Source organism: Megalobrama amblycephala, linkage group LG21 (genome assembly GCF_018812025.1).
Source record: "Megalobrama amblycephala isolate DHTTF-2021 linkage group LG21, ASM1881202v1, whole genome shotgun sequence".
In the NCBI taxonomy this organism is placed as follows: Eukaryota; Metazoa; Chordata; class Actinopteri; order Cypriniformes; family Xenocyprididae; genus Megalobrama; species Megalobrama amblycephala.
The window spans coordinates 19,819,014-19,837,059 of record NC_063064.1 but is presented as its reverse complement, the minus strand read 5'-3'; the positions used below and the strand labels follow the sequence as shown (position 1 = coordinate 19,837,059).

General features: G+C 35.3%; 2 protein-coding genes across 2 annotated transcripts; one reads left to right on the top strand and one right to left on the bottom strand.

Annotated features, from left to right (window-relative positions):
• The first annotated feature begins 2,338 nt into the window (after positions 1–2,338).
• LOC125257067 (cytochrome b-245 heavy chain) lies at positions 2,339–13,829 on the top strand. Its single transcript, XM_048173496.1, has 13 exons — positions 2,339–2,499; positions 2,678–2,770; positions 3,448–3,558; positions 3,736–3,820; positions 4,791–4,939; positions 5,596–5,777; positions 7,856–7,988; positions 8,663–8,755; positions 8,832–9,085; positions 9,601–9,760; positions 12,640–12,786; positions 12,892–13,016; positions 13,272–13,829. The coding sequence occupies exons 1-13, from the start codon at positions 2,455–2,457 to the stop codon at positions 13,387–13,389; spliced, it is 1,695 nt and encodes a 564-aa protein (XP_048029453.1). The 5' UTR covers positions 2,339–2,454; the 3' UTR covers positions 13,390–13,829.
• A 544-nt stretch (positions 13,830–14,373) lies between these two features.
• dynlt3 (dynein light chain Tctex-type 3) lies at positions 14,374–18,019 on the bottom strand. Its single transcript, XM_048173498.1, has 5 exons — positions 17,864–18,019; positions 17,332–17,373; positions 17,013–17,136; positions 16,824–16,901; positions 14,374–14,765 (listed from the first exon to the last, which is right to left on the bottom strand). The coding sequence occupies exons 1-5, from the start codon at positions 17,888–17,890 to the stop codon at positions 14,689–14,691; spliced, it is 348 nt and encodes a 115-aa protein (XP_048029455.1). The 5' UTR covers positions 17,891–18,019; the 3' UTR covers positions 14,374–14,688.
• Between the last annotated feature and the right edge of the window lie 27 nt (positions 18,020–18,046).

The window sequence follows — 18,046 nt, the reverse complement described above, 5'->3', positions numbered from 1 at the left end:
ACTTTTACGTCGTTGTTTTTGGCGATTAGGACATCTGCGACATGCACACTTATGCACCATTTTAAAAAATATAGCAATACCAAAATACAAACAATGTAGAATAGCTTGAACACAGCGTGCGTCTCCCTCAGACTGTAAACGAAGCTCGGGCGCACCGGATAACACGTCAGCAGCGTCTTACATCAGCAGTGTCACTGCGGAGTCGTGAACCCGGATTGACAACAGACCTGGAAGAGAATACAATGCTGAATAAAGTCGTAGTTTTTGTTATTTTTGGACCAAAATGTATTTTCGATGCTTCAAAAACTTCTAACTAACCCACTGATGTCACATGGACTACTTTGATGATGTTTTTATTACCTTTCTGGACATGGACAGTATACCGTACATACATTTTCAATGGAGGGACAGAAAGCTCTCGGACTAAATCTAAAATATCTTAGACTGTGTTCCAAAGATGAACGAAGGTCTTATGGGTGTGGAACGACATGAGGGTGAGTCATTAATGACATAATTTTCATTTTTGGGTGAACTAACCCTTTAAGGGCATTGCTTTCTTGACAGCCTCTCAGGTTCATTATTAGTACTTCTACCCCCGATTTCACAGACAAGGTTTAAGCCTAGACTAAAATGCATGTTAGAGCTGTTTTAACTGAAAGCAACTTGCATTGACATATTTTAAAATATATCAGTGCCATTGTTTTCTCTCAAGATGCACACGAGTAATGTTTTTTTTTAAGGCACGTTTATAAAAGTTACTTAAATGCCCCAATTCAACTAAAGTCTAATCCTGGCTTAATCTAAGCCCTGTCTGTGAAACTGGGCCTTAAAGGGTTAGTTCACCCCCAACATTTTGTCATTAATTGCTCACCCTCATGTCCCATAAGACCTTCGTTCATCTTCAGATCACAAATTAGAGCATGTATCAAACTGCCAAAGTCACGTGATTTTAGTAAACGAGGCTTCGTTACGTCATAAGTGTTTTGAAACATTTCGAAATTTCAATCGTTTGCATGACTTGGCAGTTTGATTCTCCGAACCACTGATTCGCAACAAAAGATTCGTAAAGCTTCGAAGCTTCATGATGCAGTGTTTTGAAATCACCCATCAGATATTGTCGAATAAAGTCGTTTTGTCTTTTTTGGCGCACAAAAGTATTCTCGTCGCTTCATAACATTAAGGTTGAACCATATTATGTCTTCAGTACCTTTTTGGGTATTTGAAAGTGTAAATGATCTTGCTGTCAATGCAAGCCTTACTGAGCCATCGGATTTTATCAAAAATATTTTAATTTGTGTTCTGAAGATGAACGAAGGTCTTACGGGTGTGGAACGACGAGGGTGAGTAATTAATGACAGAATTTTCATTTTTGGGTGAACTAAACCTAATTTTAAGCTCATACTTAAAAAGCAAAAATAGTAAGACTGTGGAATTAGTTCTGATTGGTCATATGACAGTGTCCTGTCTTATGACAACATATGGCCTAAATTCAAGTAATTGGCTGAAAATGCTTTCAAAATATAAGGCTTCATGAATAGTAAAGATTACATTTGGGTTGCCAGGACCTTCATAATCCTGCAGAGAATAATTGAATTGATTGTTCTGTTCATTTGTTTACACTCCTGTTTTGCACTCTGGGGACCTCTTTTGCACATTGTTCTTATTTTTCCTACAAAAAGTATAAAATGTCATTCTTTTCATAGAGGGCAGTCGATGATTGTATTCTAACTGTACTGCCCCCCTGTGGGGAGTTGAATGGATTGAGTTAATTCATTTCACAAGACTGTGGTCAGGGTTGCTTCTGGAAGCTTCCTTAAAGAACATCCATAAGCACTGTATAGAGCACATCACTGCTTTCGATTTGTGCAGCTGTCAGCTAAACCCACTATATATATAAAAGAATAAAGGAGAATGATATTTTGTCCATGAATGGACACAGTTTATTGATCTTCTCTTTGCAGTTATCTATCTATCTATCTATCTATCTATCTATCTATCTATCTATCTATCTATCTATCTATCTATCTATCTATCTATCTATCTATCTATCTATCTATCTATCTATCTATCTATCTATCTATCTATCTATCTATCTATCTATCTATCTATCTATCTATCTATCTATCTATGTGGGGGGCCTGGTGTCACTTTTTTTCATTTTATGTGATAACTTCAACTGAAAGACAGTAACAAATGCAGGAAAATGATTTAAATCATATAACCGTAACAGTTCTGACTAAACTGCAGGCTGAACATTAAAACAGAAAGAGAAGTGAGAGTTCACCTGACCCTTCCCCTTTAGGTTGAGGAACTTTGCTTGATGGTTTCTGATGGGCTCGCAGTTGTGACGATATTTCCTGACTTGGTTTTGTACTTTATATACCAAATCCCCAATTGTCTTGTGGCTTTCTTCAAATTTTCCCTTGATCTTCTCTTACTACACAGCTCAACATCATGGGGAACTATGCTGCAAATGAAGGGCTATCCATTTTTGTTATTGTAAGCTATTGGGATTATGATTTTAGGATTGGTTTCTCATTTAAAATATTTTTATTTATTTATTTTCTTTTGATTTTAAAGTTTCTACTTTTTTAAATTACTTGCTTTTTGTGTTCTTTTACTGTTAATGTTGTATACTCTACAAAACTTCTTAAACGCCCCCCGTTCTGTTTTTCAGCTTGTGTGGCTCGGCATAAATGTGTTTCTATTTGTGCATTTTTACATGGCATTTTTGGTTGACAGATACTACTATACTAGAGTCATTCTTGGGGTAAGTATCAAATCATTTATACAGCTTAAATATTTATTTTGTTCATTAATATATTAATGAGCCAGTGTTTTTTAAATGTATGTTGTATAATTTGTAATGTAATAATTTGTGTAGTTGAATGTAATTTTAAAATAATCCCGTAAAATAATTATATAGTTAATCTAATTTCTTGTTTGTATATTTTACTTTAATTTCTATGCTAATTTATTGTTAGATTCTACTCAGAACTTCTGTAATGTTTATACAGTCTAACCAGAAATTATTCAAACACCAGATATATATATATATATATATATATATATATATATATATATATATATTTACTAGTGAGTGCAGGACACTATACTTCATTTATGTAAGTGAGGATAGCAAAATAAAGTAAACTGTGACATATTATACCCAAAAATTATTGAGACACTTTGACCTGACCATGTTTTGGTGTTATCTGACACAGTGTAACTCTGAGTTCTTGTCATATTACATTATCTATAGAGAATAAAATGTGATAATGTGTGAAATGTTGAAGGTGTCTGAATAAATTTTGGTTTGACTGTATGTACAATGCTGTTACATTTGATCTCTAAGGACTGTATTTTAATGCATCAGTGAATATGTTGTTCAGAGCTTAAAATAGGAAATGAAACTTCTCCTGTCTCTCTCTCTCTCTGTGTCCTCAGCAAGCTCTCTCCTGGGCCAGAGCTCCAGCTGCATGTCTGAATTTTAACTGCATGTTGATCCTGCTGCCAGTCTGCAGAAACCTGCTCTCATTCCTACGCGGATCCATACAGGTCAGAAGAGGAGCAACAGAGCGAAAGTGAAAGGCTTATGCACTTCAGATAATGAAATGTGAAAAAGTTTGAATCTCCTCATTAACAATGTGTGTGTGTGTGTGTGTGTGTGTGTGTGTGTGTGTGTGTGTGTGTGTGTGTGTGTGTGTGTGTGTGTGTGTGTGTGTGTGTTCACAGTGCTGTAGCCGCACTGCAGCCCGTCAGCTAGACAGAAATCTCACTTTCCACAAACTGGTGGCCTACATGATTGCCTTGCACACAGGTACTGTAAGACACTTTTACCACATTTAAATCCTTTTCCAAAACTTTTTTTTCTATTTTCAAATCTTTCTAAAGTGCCAATAAACCTCAAATCTGAACTACACTGGCAATTTGGTGTAGAAACAAGTTTCACTCAGAAATTGCTAGTAAATTTCACAATTTACTGGGGGTCACAAGTTTGGAATAATTTTTTGAAAGTATCTTATGCCCACCAAGGCTGTATTTATTTGATCAAAAATACAGTAAAAACAATAATAGTGTGAAATATTATGAAATAACTGTTTTCTATTTGAATATATTTTAAAATGTAATTTATACCTGTAATTGCAAAGCTGAATTTTCAGCATCATTACTTCAGTCTTCAGTGTCACATGATCCCATAGAAATCATTCGAAATATGCTGATTTGGTTGTCAAGAAACATTTCTTATTAATATCAATGTTGAAAACAGTTGTGCTGCTTCATATTTTTGTACCATGATACACTACCATTTAAAAGTTTGGGGTATGATCTTAAAAAAAAAAAAAATAGAAATGAATACTTATATTCAGCAATTGACACATTAAATTGATTCAAGTGACAGCAAAGACATTTATAATATTACAAAAGATTTCTATTTCAAATACATTCTGTTCTTTTGAACTTTTTTTATTCATCAAAGAACCCTGAAAGAATTCCAGAAAAATATTAAGCAGCAAAAACTGTTTTCAACATTGATATTAATAAAAAAAAAAGACATATACAAATAAATAGTCATGTAGAAAAGATTTATTTTAAATTGAAATACTATTTTTACTGTATTCTCAAAAAATCTTAATTATTCCAAACTTTTGACCGCCAAACATACTCCAATAATTTTTGTTTTATTTATAACTTATAAAAAAGTCATTACAGTGTAGCCTGTACATCTTGCATGTATGATATTTCATGGATATATTAACTTGCTGATGATTTCTTGTATATTCTCCCAGCTATCCACATCATAGCTCACCTGTTTAACTTTGAGAGATTTATGGATTCCCAGCTTATGATCAACAGCAGTTACCTGCCCTATGTGCTCTCTCAGATTGGCAACAATGACAACAGATCTTATCTGAACCCCATCAGAAGCAATGAGACGGTGAGTCTTTCCAGCAAGTTTCGCAAGGTTTTTACTCATTTCAGTCACACACATTTGTGTAAGAGTTACACATTCTCAGTGTTAGCAGAAGTCCCACTAAAACACTGATTCTGAAGCAGCATCCCATTCATTACGCAAGGAACCTCCAACTGATATCACTTCAGCCCCGTAGGATACCTCCCACTTCCACCCACGGTTACATCACATAACCATCATTCTGCTGCTGCTGATGTTGTGATCACATGGTTTTTTAAAATTCTGTTGCCATAGTGTTTCTGTAATGACCCAGTGGACAATAGCCAGAAATAGAACAATGAGAGGATGAAAAGCTTATCATAACAAAAACATTTATAGTATGCTGAAACACAGTGAACACACACATCCTATGACCGCTATAAAAATCTACTGTATTTATAACTGTAATTGAGAGCGACTACAACAGATTTGAACAATTTTGAACAGCATTTATTTGAAATTGAAACATTTTGTAACATTTGTAACTCTTTACTGCCACTTTTGATCAATTTATTGTGAAATATTAATTTCTTTAAAAACCAAAATCTGACCCCAAACTTTTGAACAGTAGTTTATATCAGTGTAATCTCTTTTTGACAGTAATTCTTTATATGGTAATTTTTGTGTTTTGGATTTCCCAGAACCCAACCATTGTGATGTTCACAACTATAGCGGGATTGACGGGAGTGGTCATCACCCTCGCCCTCATCCTCATCATCACTTCCTCCATGGAGGTTATCAGAAGGTCATATTTTGAGGTGTTCTGGTTCACCCATCACCTGTTCATCGTCTTTTTCATTGGTTTGGTTCTTCATGGAGTCGGGTGAGGGTTTAATTCAATTAATATTTGTATTTTTTTGTTCATAGAAAGTTCAGCTTTGCCAGCACAGTACAAAAAAGATTTTTTTTTAAATTATAAAATAAACTATAGATTCTAAAAAGTTGAAAAGCATGTGAACTGGATCTGAATATAGTAATATGCAAATATGTGATTTAACCCTGTGGTCCTCTTTGGTCAATAATGACTGAAAATTTTTACATTTTGAATTTTTTTACATTTTTTTGCTTCATCATAATGGGATGACACTTGGTGACTTTGTGTGAACACAAAAAAATCATGGACATGATTCAGATATGTTAAAGGGTCGATATTGTAAAATTGAGCCAAAAGTCTCAAATAACAGGTTGAAATCAGATCAGACCCAGATTTATTAAGATGTGATAAAACATACCTGTTCATGTTTGTTACATTTTTATTGAATTTCGATGTTATGTGTAACAAAATGTCCTCTTCTGTGTTCAGGTTTGACAGTAGTAAAATTAATGCAAAAACTGACACTTCAAATCAACATTTCAAGCAAAAAAAATCTAAACTTTGACAAAACTTAGTCTTTTAGAATGTCCACATATCCACATCTTAATAAAAATAAGTATTTATGTCTAAAAACCATGAGAGAATTTTATAAGCCACTTTATTTAGAACTAAATAGGAATGTTGTGGTTACACCATGGCATTACACAATTTTTCTTTTTTGCTACCAAGCGATGGCACTAATATACCTTAAAAGAATTGGATTTTAAATGCTTTGTCTCTATTTTAACACAGAATACTGCTTTAATTAAAAAATAATTAAAAGAATATTTTAATGTGTATTATTTTCAATGGGGGAAAAATAGCTCATATAAATTCTATAAATATTGCATTTCGTGAAAAATAAAAAAGTTACATGTCAAGGCTTCAGTCACTTTTGACCGTGAAGGAGCCAGGACAGGATTTTGGAATGTTTGGATGCTTTTTCTTTAATTTGTACAGTATAAAGTTGAGCAATTCTTAACTCTCCACTTGCTCTACTTCACTGTTAGTTTGCTGCTCAGCGCTAGTAGGGGATGATTTAAAAAAAAAAAAAAAAAAAAAATTAATTTATGCCAGTGTACACCTATGGATAGGCTTAAAGTTTTAAAGGGTTAGTTCACCCAAAAATGAAAATTCTGTCATTTATTACTTACCCTCATGCTGTTCCACACCAGTGAGACCTTCATTAATCTTCGGAACACAAATTAAGATATTTTAGTTGATATCTGATGGCTCCGTGAGGCCTCCATTGGGAGTAATGACATTTCCTCTCTCAAGATCCATAAAGGTACTAAAAACATATTTAAATCAGTTCATGTGAGTACAGTGGTTCAATATTAATATTATAAAGCGACGAGAATATTTTTGGAGCGCCAAAAAAAACAAAATAACGACTTATTTAGTGATGGCCGATTTCAAAACACTGCTTCAGGAAGATTCGGAGCATAAATGAATCAGTGTGTCGAATCATGATTCAGATCGCATGACAAACTGCCAACGGCTGAAATCACGTGACTTTGGCGCTCCGAACAGCAGATTCGATACACTGATTCACTGTGCTCCGATGTTTCCAGAAGCAGTGTTTTGAAATCGGCCATCACTAAATAAGTCGTTATTTTGTTAGTTTTGGCGCTCCAAAAATATTCTCGCCGCTTTATAATATTAATATTGAACCACTGTACTCACATGAACCGATTTAAATATGTTTTTAGTACCTTTATGGATCTTGAGAGAGAAAATGTCTTTGCTCCCTATGGAGGCCTCACGGAGCCATCGGATTTCAACTAAAATCTCTTAATTTGTGTTCCGAAGATGAACGAAGGTCTTACGGGTGTGGAACGGCACGAGGTTAAGTAATATATGACCGAATTTTCATTTTTGGGTGAACTAACCCTTTAAGCTAATAAAATACAGGTTTTCTAACAGCCTTTATTGAAGCATCATGTATATTAATAACACGTCTCAGTCATAATAGATGTTGACAGGCACATAATGCTAGCAGGAGAAATATCATGCATTATTTATGCAATAACAGTATGTCTGTGTAGGCGTATTGTGCGAGGCCAGACTCTTGAAAGTGTAATTGTGCACGACCCAATTGAATGTCACAGCAAGTTTGAGACCTGGGGTCAAAATGACACCAACTGCCCTGTACCTGTCTTTGCTGGGAACCCACCAATGGTATATCATAACATAATCTCACTCTCAGATACAATCTCTTATCTATGGAAGCTTGTTTCCATCACAGTATAAAAAAATAAAAACTTTAATTTTGACTTTAATCTCACAATTCTTTTTATTTCTTGCAATTCTGCTAATTCATATATCACAGTCATGAGAAAAAAGTCAGAATCGCAAGATATAAACTCACAATTCCGACTTTTTTCTTGCAGATCAGAGTTTATATCTTACGCAGACCCGCATATGAAAAATATGCATGTCATGGCCACAAATGAACAATTCATTCCATTGACTTACTTAAATTGTCAGGATATTTTATTGAATCATGCGCACAATATAATAATTTGTTCCCTCGTTTTACTAAATTGTGGCCATGTTGTAATAATTAGTTCTCTTGTTAACTAAAACACTCAATTTACTTATTTGTAGGAACAAATTCTTAATTTGTGAGCACCATTTAAACTAAAATAAGGGAACGAATTAGTAAATTGTGTCTTAAATAAATAAATTCACAATTGCGCAAAAAGTCGCAATTACCTTTGTTTATTATTATTATTATTATTATTATTCCATGGTGAAAACATGCTTCCATAATAACCTCAAATTAATTTAGCACATAATTACATACATATATTTTTTGGCAGCATTTAAAAAACATGTACTTCCTCTTGCAGACGTGGAAGTGGGTGGTTGGCCCCATGTTTCTATATGTCTGCGAGAGACTGGTTCGCTTCTATCGCTCACAGCAGAAAGTGGTGATCACCAAGGTTAGTAAATCAAGTTATTTGATTAGCAACCAATCAATTTCTTCCCCTCTCACCACCATATTACGCCACTTTACAGGTAGTGATGCACCCTTCCAAAACCCTTGAGCTACAGTTGAAGAAGAAGGGCTTTAAGATGGAGGTCGGTCAGTATGTTTTCATCCAATGCCCATCGATCTCTCAGTTGGAGTGGCATCCCTTCACCCTGACCTCTGCCCCAGAGGAAGACCACTTTAGTGTGCATATCCGAATTGTAGGGGATTGGACACAAGCTCTTTATACGGCCTGTGGAGGAGACAAGACCGTAGTGCTGGATGCTTGGACACTACCGAAGTAAGATTAAAGTGACAAATGAGTTAGTTCACCCAAAAATAAACATTCTGTCATCATTTAATCACCCTCTTGTTATTCAAAACCTGTATGACTTTCCCTCTTTTTTTGAACTTTCATTATATGGAATTTTTATTGTGTAACTCAAAACTCAAATAACACAGATGTGGTGTTTTAAATAGTACTAGTGAGTTTCACATGTAAAATGGGAAAATACATGTGTAGAAAGGGGATGTGGCCATACAATCACAGTTGAAAAAAAGAGAAGTGTGGGGAGATCAGGTTTCTGTTTGAGAAAATTGGTAAGCAATACAGCGATTTCAACATGAGTGAAATTTTTGTTGCCGTTTCTTCTTGTGTTTCCTCATTTCTTCCTCCTTCAGTACAAAACTGGAAGAATATAGATGACACATGATAATGATAATGCAATGCTGAGTTATTTCTGTGAAACATCTTGCAAAGAACGTTCAGTTTGCTAGTTGGCCATGCATAACGGCTGTCTGTTGTTCTCCTTGTAGGATGGCTATTGATGGGCCGTTTGGGACGGCCAGTGAAGATGTCTTTCGTTATGAAGTTGTGATGCTGGTTGGCGCTGGTATTGGTGTCACACCTTTCGCTTCTGTTCTGAAGTCTGTGTGGTACAAACATGTCCAGGAGAACAACGTCTTCACCAAAAAGGTGATAAACAGCACAAAGTTTAGCTATTCTAACTGTGAATGACAGAACAACATCTTTGTTTTCAGTTGTTTTCATTTGTTTGCAGATGCTACGGTTATTTTATAGTCTGAAGGCTCATTTACGCCAAGGATGATAACTATAACAACAGTAACAACGATTAACTCTTTCCTTGCCAGCATTTTTTTTTTTTTTAAGTTGCCAGCCACTGCCAGGATTTTTGATCATTTTCACAAAACTTTCATGGCCCCCAGAATACTTTCTTGTATTAATATCTGAACTTCTACTACAGGGCTGTTGAATGCGCAAATCTGATTGGTTGACCAACATTCTAAGGTGTGCAATTATTTTCAGAGAAATGCCAAATGATTTCAGTTATTTCAGTCAGTCCTTACAGCCTACAACCGCAAAAGAAACAAAACCCCCAAGTGTGTTAATAACTGTATTATTCTGCTATCAAGGCTCAAGTGCTGAAATGACGTTTTGGAATTAGCAACGGAGGCTTGGGATGAGATGCGTAAGAAATTAGTCCCACACACAAGAGTGTTTTAAGGACAAAAACCTGACAAATGTCTTGAAATACAACATCGAAACAGTGTCTTGAGGTGTGGTAACCATAGTATAAGTGGAATAATTGACTCCGGGCCGTTGAATTCTTAGAAAATAATGCACACCCGAGGTGTAACGGCAAATACTACCTCGGGTGTGCATTATTTTCTAAGAATTCAATGGCCCAAAGTCAATAATTCCTAACACATTTCATGGATCATTCGTGGATAAGCAATGCTTTTATCGCTTGTTTCTGCTCCTTTTTTGGTCGTGTTTTGATCCAGAGATTCTCTACTCTTTCAGAAGTTGCATAATAGCACCCCCTACCCCAGACGGCAGACAGCAACATCCGCTTGTTAAGTCATGACGTAAGGAACGCCGTTTCCGGGTCCAAGCCTCGACTCATTTCACTTGAGAATGCCATCGACGGCCGTTTATGAACGCTATTTATTCATATTAAACATAAATCATTTTAAAAAGTTAAACATTTTAAATACTTACAGTCTACACAACAGTCTCCGTGCTCACAGCGTCACAGACATTAATATTTTAACGATTTATAAAAGATGAATAATTGTCTGGCCATCTGGAATTTTGGTATGGAGATAAAGGTTATGATTATAATTTTTTGTAGTATTACACCACATCGTGTATGTATATTAGCACCATTTGTTGTTTTCGGCCCACATCTGGTCCGTGTGTAATCCACATGTACCAGATGTGGGCCGGATCTGGGCCACATTATGTTGCTGTCTGGGACCATGTAACATTGAAATCACGGAAAGCTGGAAAATTCCATCAGTGGCGGGGAAAGAGTTAAGAATTGTTCTAAATGTAAAAGAATAGCAGAATGTAGACCACAACAATAATGATGATATCACAGAAACAATATAATTGGAATCACTTTCACATTTTTTTTTTCTTCTAAATGAATGATAACATCGACAGCCACTCAGAATTCATCCTGCTTTAAAGAGCTCAAGACGACATAACAGCAGCGTGTGCTTATAATAAACAGAGCAATTTTGTGTGTTGGTGTGGAAGCTAATGTAGTTAGACAGCAACATGGTGTGGCCCAGATCCGGCCCACATCTGGTCCATGTAGATTACACACGGACCAGATGTGGGCCGGATCTGGCCCGACACTATGTTGCTGTCTGGGCTGTTATAGTTTATCTTAATAGTTACCGTTTTTGGTGTGAACGGGCCTTTCATAAATGTCAGCTATGGTCTTATGGCTTTTAAGGACAATACAGGTGAATCTGGTTTAGACTAATAGATATTTTACCATACTTCCTCAGTTGATTCATCACAGTACATTAAAGGGTTAGTTCACCCAAAAATGAAAATTCTGTCATTTATTACTTACCCTCATGCCATTTCACACCCGTAAGACCTTTGTTAATCTTCGGAACACAAATTAAGATATTTTAGTTGAAATCCGATGGCTCCGTGAGGCCTCCATAGGGAGCAATGACACTTCCTCTCTCAAGATCCATAAAGGTACTAAAAACACATTTAAATTGGTTCATGTGAGTACAGTGGTTAAATATTAATATTATAAAGCGACGAGAATATTTTTGGAGCGCCAAAAAAACAAAATAACGACTTATTTAGTGATGGCCGATTTCAAAACAATGCTTCATGAAGCATCGGAGCACAATGAATCAGTGTATCGAATCATGATTCAGATCGCGTATCAAACTGCCAACGGCTGAAATCACGTGACTTTGGTGCTCCGAACAGCAGATTCGATACACTGATTCATTCAACGAAGGTCTTACCGGTGTGGAACGGCATGAGGGTTAGTAATAAATGACAGAATTTTCATTTTTGGGTGAACTAACCCTTTAAGACAGCTGTTTGTATTCCAAGTTTTATAAAATGTTATGTTTAAATGTGCAAATGAGGCATTATCTAATTGAATATGCAATGATTTCCATACATTTCCAGCAGAAATCTGAACATTGGATAAAGCCAGATTCAAAATTCTTGTTTGATTTTGTTGACATATTAATGGTGTTTACAGGTGGGATATCTCTCTTTATCACTCCATAAATCAGAAAAGTACATTTTCATCATGTTTTCAGGAGTAAAATGTTAAATATGTGAGGTGAATGATATATGAACAATCTTATGAATATGTATAGCAATGAAACTGTGGAGATTTAAAGAAAACCGCCTTTAAAGATAAGCTTTTATAAAACAAAAATAGAATTTAATAAATTAAATACTTAAATATCTGTTTTAAATGTTTCTGAAAGAAGACGAGTTGTGTAAGCAATGTGGATTGCAAGGGTTACTAATATAGTTCTGACCTTTGACCTGTGCAGATCTATTTCTATTGGCTGTGTCCGGAGACGCAGGCTTTTGAATGGTTCGCAGACCTGCTGCAGAGTTTGGAAAGACAGATGACGGAGAAAAACATGAGCGATTTCCTGAGTTACAACATCTATCTCACACGCTGGAAAGACGCTGAGGTGGGCGGAAAGATGTCCCTGTTGAATGGCATATAACGTAAACCATTTTAAACTTCACTGAAATACAAAAAGTACTTTGATACTTATTTTGATTACTGTTTAAAGGCGGCCCACCTTAGGGTTCAGTATGAGGCGGAGGATGATCCTATCACTGGGCTTAAGCAGAAGACTCGGTATGGTAAACCCAACTGGGACAATGAGTTCAGTGCCATCGCTACCCAACACCCAGGGTATGTAGAGTGTGCTAAATAAACCATTATAAAATGGATAGGTCTGGTCCTTGATTATAATTGGTTGAGCTGTGCTCAAAGCCATTGTAAATTACTCTACAAACATACACCTATGACGCCCTTTAGCTGTTCTAAATTTACCGTAAACCACGGCTTCTTAGGACTTCTTGCTTTAGTAAAGTGCACATTTTAAAGGCTTTCTACACTTGCTGTGTGTTAGTAAGTAGTATTTTTTTATTCTTTTCCTTCTCTCAGTTCAAAAGTTGGTGTTTTCCTATGTGGTCCCACGGCGCTGGCCAAAGCTCTGGGGAAGCAGTGTATTTCACACAAAGAATCTGGAACCGAATTTATATTCAACAAAGAAAACTTCTGATGTGCTCCACGAGATGTGCCACCGTTTGGACAACTCGTGTATCAGAATCCATGGATACTGATGAACACATTTTACATCAGTGTTTACACGGCAAAAAATTACTTTTTGGACTTTTCTTATATATATATATATATATATATATATATATATATATATATATATATATATATATATATATATATAGTCCTTAAATTACTGCTTAGAATACTGAGACTTGTTTTCAAAGATTGTATCTTGAATGTGTTTTGTCTTACTGCACTGGGAGAATTTTATTTCACTTTTACAGTTAAAAATGTTTTAGATTTTAAAATAATTAAATTCTAGTTAATTATAGACTTTTTTTGCAGTGCAAGTTTTTATGTCAATATGTTATTGGTCTAGATATGTCATGGCTGTGCATCATGCAGAAATAAATAATCATTTTTTTAATATACTATAAAGATTAAAGTATTTTACTGTTAGTGTGTAAAACTACTGTGCTTTCCAAACACGCTTCCCCTTTCTTAAGTGGAAGTTAAATTAACCTTTTGAAATCTTGAGTTGCAAAATTTGGTGGTAATCAAAAAATCAACTGATTAAAGATAATGTTATAACAGGCACAAGTCAAATGTTGAATTCAACAAAGCTTTTTTTTAATTTCAGTCCTTTTCATTCATATTAATATGAATAGATAGTGGGTTCCCGTTTGAAAGTTTTTAACATTGCACAACAATTCTGTGTGGGATTTATAGATGGACTTGTGTATAAAAATTGAATCTATAATTATTTCAGCAAAATCATTGTGTGCTTGCTGATTTCAAACTTTAGAGAAAGGGAAAAACTCTGCTTTAGTTCCCAGAAATAACATCAAACACATATTACGACATCCTTGCATTGTTGTAAACTTCCCCTAATATTTTTTATGTGGCTCTATCAGAGTTTAAATGTTAATATGGAAAATGTCTTTGGGTACAAATACTCAAAGAAGACAAACATCCTGATATATTCATTTTCTTAACACTGGATTATTAAACCCAAAGCTGACAACTTTAATAATTAAACAACATATTCTATACAGAGCAAAGGTGCATGTAACCTTTGCAAGTCCAAAAAAACAGAAATGGCAAATACACATACAATGTGGTAGACAAGCACTTGCAATACAGTCTAAACATTGCAGATTAGGTAAAACAGACACGTTGAGCATGGTTTAAGTCTTAGCCGGTGTGTTGAAGGCTTCATAACAGACATAATGGTCAAAGCGAAGGTGTTTTTCATGGTCTGTGCCTGTGTGTGTCGCATCTCAGCCCTGGTTCCTGCTCATAGCGCAATAGCCACTGCAAACACACTGACAACGCAGTACATGGTGCGGTTCTCCCACCTCACTGTGCAGCTTCCTACAAAAACACACACACATATTAGAATGAAATCAGATGCACATAACTCTTCATCTTATTTAGTTTATCTGAATCATATCTGGAAAAATCAGGTGATAGTGCCACATAGTTGCCATACTTTTTTAAAAAATGAAGTAAAAAGAATATTAGGAATAAAATGTAACCTCTATGTTTTAAAGGTGCCCTAGAATCAAAATTTGAATTTATCTTGGCATAGTTAAATAACAAGAGTTCAGTACATGGAAAAGACATACATTGAGTTTCAAACCCCATTGCTTCCTCCTTCTTATGTAAATCTCATTTGTTTAAAAGACTTCCGGAAAACATGCGGATCTCAACATAACACCGACTGTTACGTAACAGTCAGGATCATTAATATGTATGACCCCAATATTTGCATATATGCCAGCTCATGTTCAAGGCATTAGACAAGGAAAGGCAGTATTAACGTCTGGATCTGTGCACAGACAAGGTAAGCCAGCAAGAACAATAGCGAAAAATGGCAGATGGAGCAATAATAACTGACATGATCCATGATAGCATGATATTTTTAGTGATATTTGTAAATTGTCTTTCTAAATGTTTAATTAACATGTTGCTAATGTACTGTTAAATGTGGTTAAAGTTACCATCGTTTCTTACTGTATTCACGGAGACAAGAGCCGTCGCTATTTTCATTTTTAAACACTTGCAGTCTGTATAATGCATAAACACAACTTCATTCTTTATAAATCTCTCCAACAGTGTAGCATTAGCTGTTAGCCACAGAGCATAGCCTCAAACTCATACAGAATCAAACGTAAACATCAAAATAAATACTTTTCTCACATAATTCGAAGCATGCATACAGCATGCATGACGAACATCTTGTAAAGATCCATTTGAGGGTTATATTAGCTGTGTGAACTTTGTAAATGCACTGTAATATAGTCGAGAGCTCGTGTGGCAGGGAGCAGGCGAATTAAAGGAGCGGCGCGCTGCCAAAATCAGTGTATAGTTAATGATGCCCCAAAATAGGCAGTTAAAAAAATTAATTAAAAAAAAATCTATGGGTATTTTGAGCTGAAACTTCACAGACACATTCAGGAGACACCTTAGACTTATATTACATCTTGTGAAAAAGCATTCTTGGGCACCTTTAATTTATTATCGATGCAATGAATATAATGCACAAGAACACATATTTGGGTAGCTGACATGACATTTAAAAATTCAATGGTGGCCTGGAGCATGCAATACTTCATCTAAAACTATGTGAGGCGAATTTGTGGAATTCTTTATTTTACAAATATTCTACAGGCATGTTTTTATGAGACTATATGGAATATTTGAACTGTTAAAAATCAACTGTCACACCGCAGAACTTTTTTTTTTTTTTTAAAGTTTATAAAATAATTTAAATAAAACAATATAAAAATTATAAAAAGATGGAAATATTAACTAGGTATTCATAGAACAATGTATGTTGCACATGTACCATACTCTACAAAACTAATGATGCATCTCCTTCAACTTTATTTGTCAGATAAATATTAAGTGCGAAGGCCAATATGGTCCATATAATAGACAAATATTTATATAAAAAATATGGACCCTTTTCACATTTCCAGGGTTCTCAGAAGCAGAAGTTGTAGCTGTGAATGGGAGACGACAGCAAATATAATTTTTGTATTCCCATTTGCTCCAATAGCAAAACAAAAAATCTGTAATAGCCTTTCTATGACTTTCCAAACATAGGAAAAAATATAGAGATTGATTACTGCAGTGAAAAGAGAGAAAGATGTCAAATTTGCCATCACTTCCTCAGCCGTTGTATTAGAAACACCTTCGCAGCAGCGTAAACAATTTTTTTTGTCATTTTGTCAAGGTAATATAACAATGTAAAGCAATATAAATGTGTATTAATTTTGTTTTTAAGTTAAATTATGTTAATAACTGTGGAATCGCATCATTACAGTCTGTGAAAAGGGTCCATTGTATAGCTATTTCTTGGTCTTTTGGTCTGGATGAGCTCACGCTATTGAAGCACAAAGCAGTTCTAAAGAACTAAAGCTTTACCGTCAGTGGTAGTGTCCCAGTAACAAGAGTTGGCTGTGTGAAGACCTGCACCGCTTTTCTGCATCACAGCACAGTTGACTGAAATATAGACATAACATATAGTATCAACAACAGCTCTTTGGATAATGTCTTTCAGCCTTGTGCAAATATGATGTATAGCCTTAAATTATCAAATGGAAAAGCTCGTACCGATGTACTTGAATGGTTTCCCCTGTTTCACTAACTGGGTGAGACTGTGTTCGACTATGCTGGCTGTCCACTGGTTCACTTTGTTCTGGCTGTAGTCCACGCCTCCAATAATACCCTCAATGCACTGACCGATAAACACACACACAGAGTTAATGGAGCAGACTTGCACTCGAATAAATAGGCTAGCATTAATCCTGCAGGCATGAGTTAGACATGAGACTAACAACAATGCAGTTCATTCAATGAGATACACCACAGGTCTTAAAGGGTGCTTAATGTTGTTATATATGTATGTCTTTGGTTTTACAGTGAATATTACCTCCTTGACAACATTACTTGCTTCATCTGGGTTGAAAGACACCTGAAATTAGAGGTTTTGAAAGATGAAAAAAGATGAACAAGCTGTAAAACATTAGATTTAGCATCCTTTAGATTTAGTAACCAGTATGTACATTTTAAAAACGTATGTTAGAACAAAACTTAAAATGTTAAAAACAAAATTATAGTTTATGAATACAAATATGTTGATATTTCATCAGTTTGCTTTATGATTCAAGTTGACGTTATGATTTGGCCACACCCTGACTCATTTTCCACGAAAACATAAAACACAAATATGTAAATTATAAATCGAAATTAACTTTTACTGGTCTGTGTATATGTAAACGATGTAATTATGTTAAAATATGTGCGTTTAAAGAGGATGAAGTGATATTATGTTTCTATCCGGATGAAGCGGTTAGCAGGCTAGCAGTAAAAAAAAAAACAGTCTACGGTTTACCAGCTTTGAAAGACAGGTTTAGACAGATAATAACCAGCTGCACCATGTCATGCCTTAAATAAACACCTACTTCATCTCCAGAATGATACTCCTCCATATTTTCAATTTGAAAACCAAAAATCTGGACAACAAACTCAATTCAGATGACTGTAGCTTTTCTCACTGACAACCAAGGATGATGTTAGCAACACAATGTCGATTGAGTGCTGCCACCTACTGGCGCTCCTCCGACTCACCATGTCTGTCTGTCTAT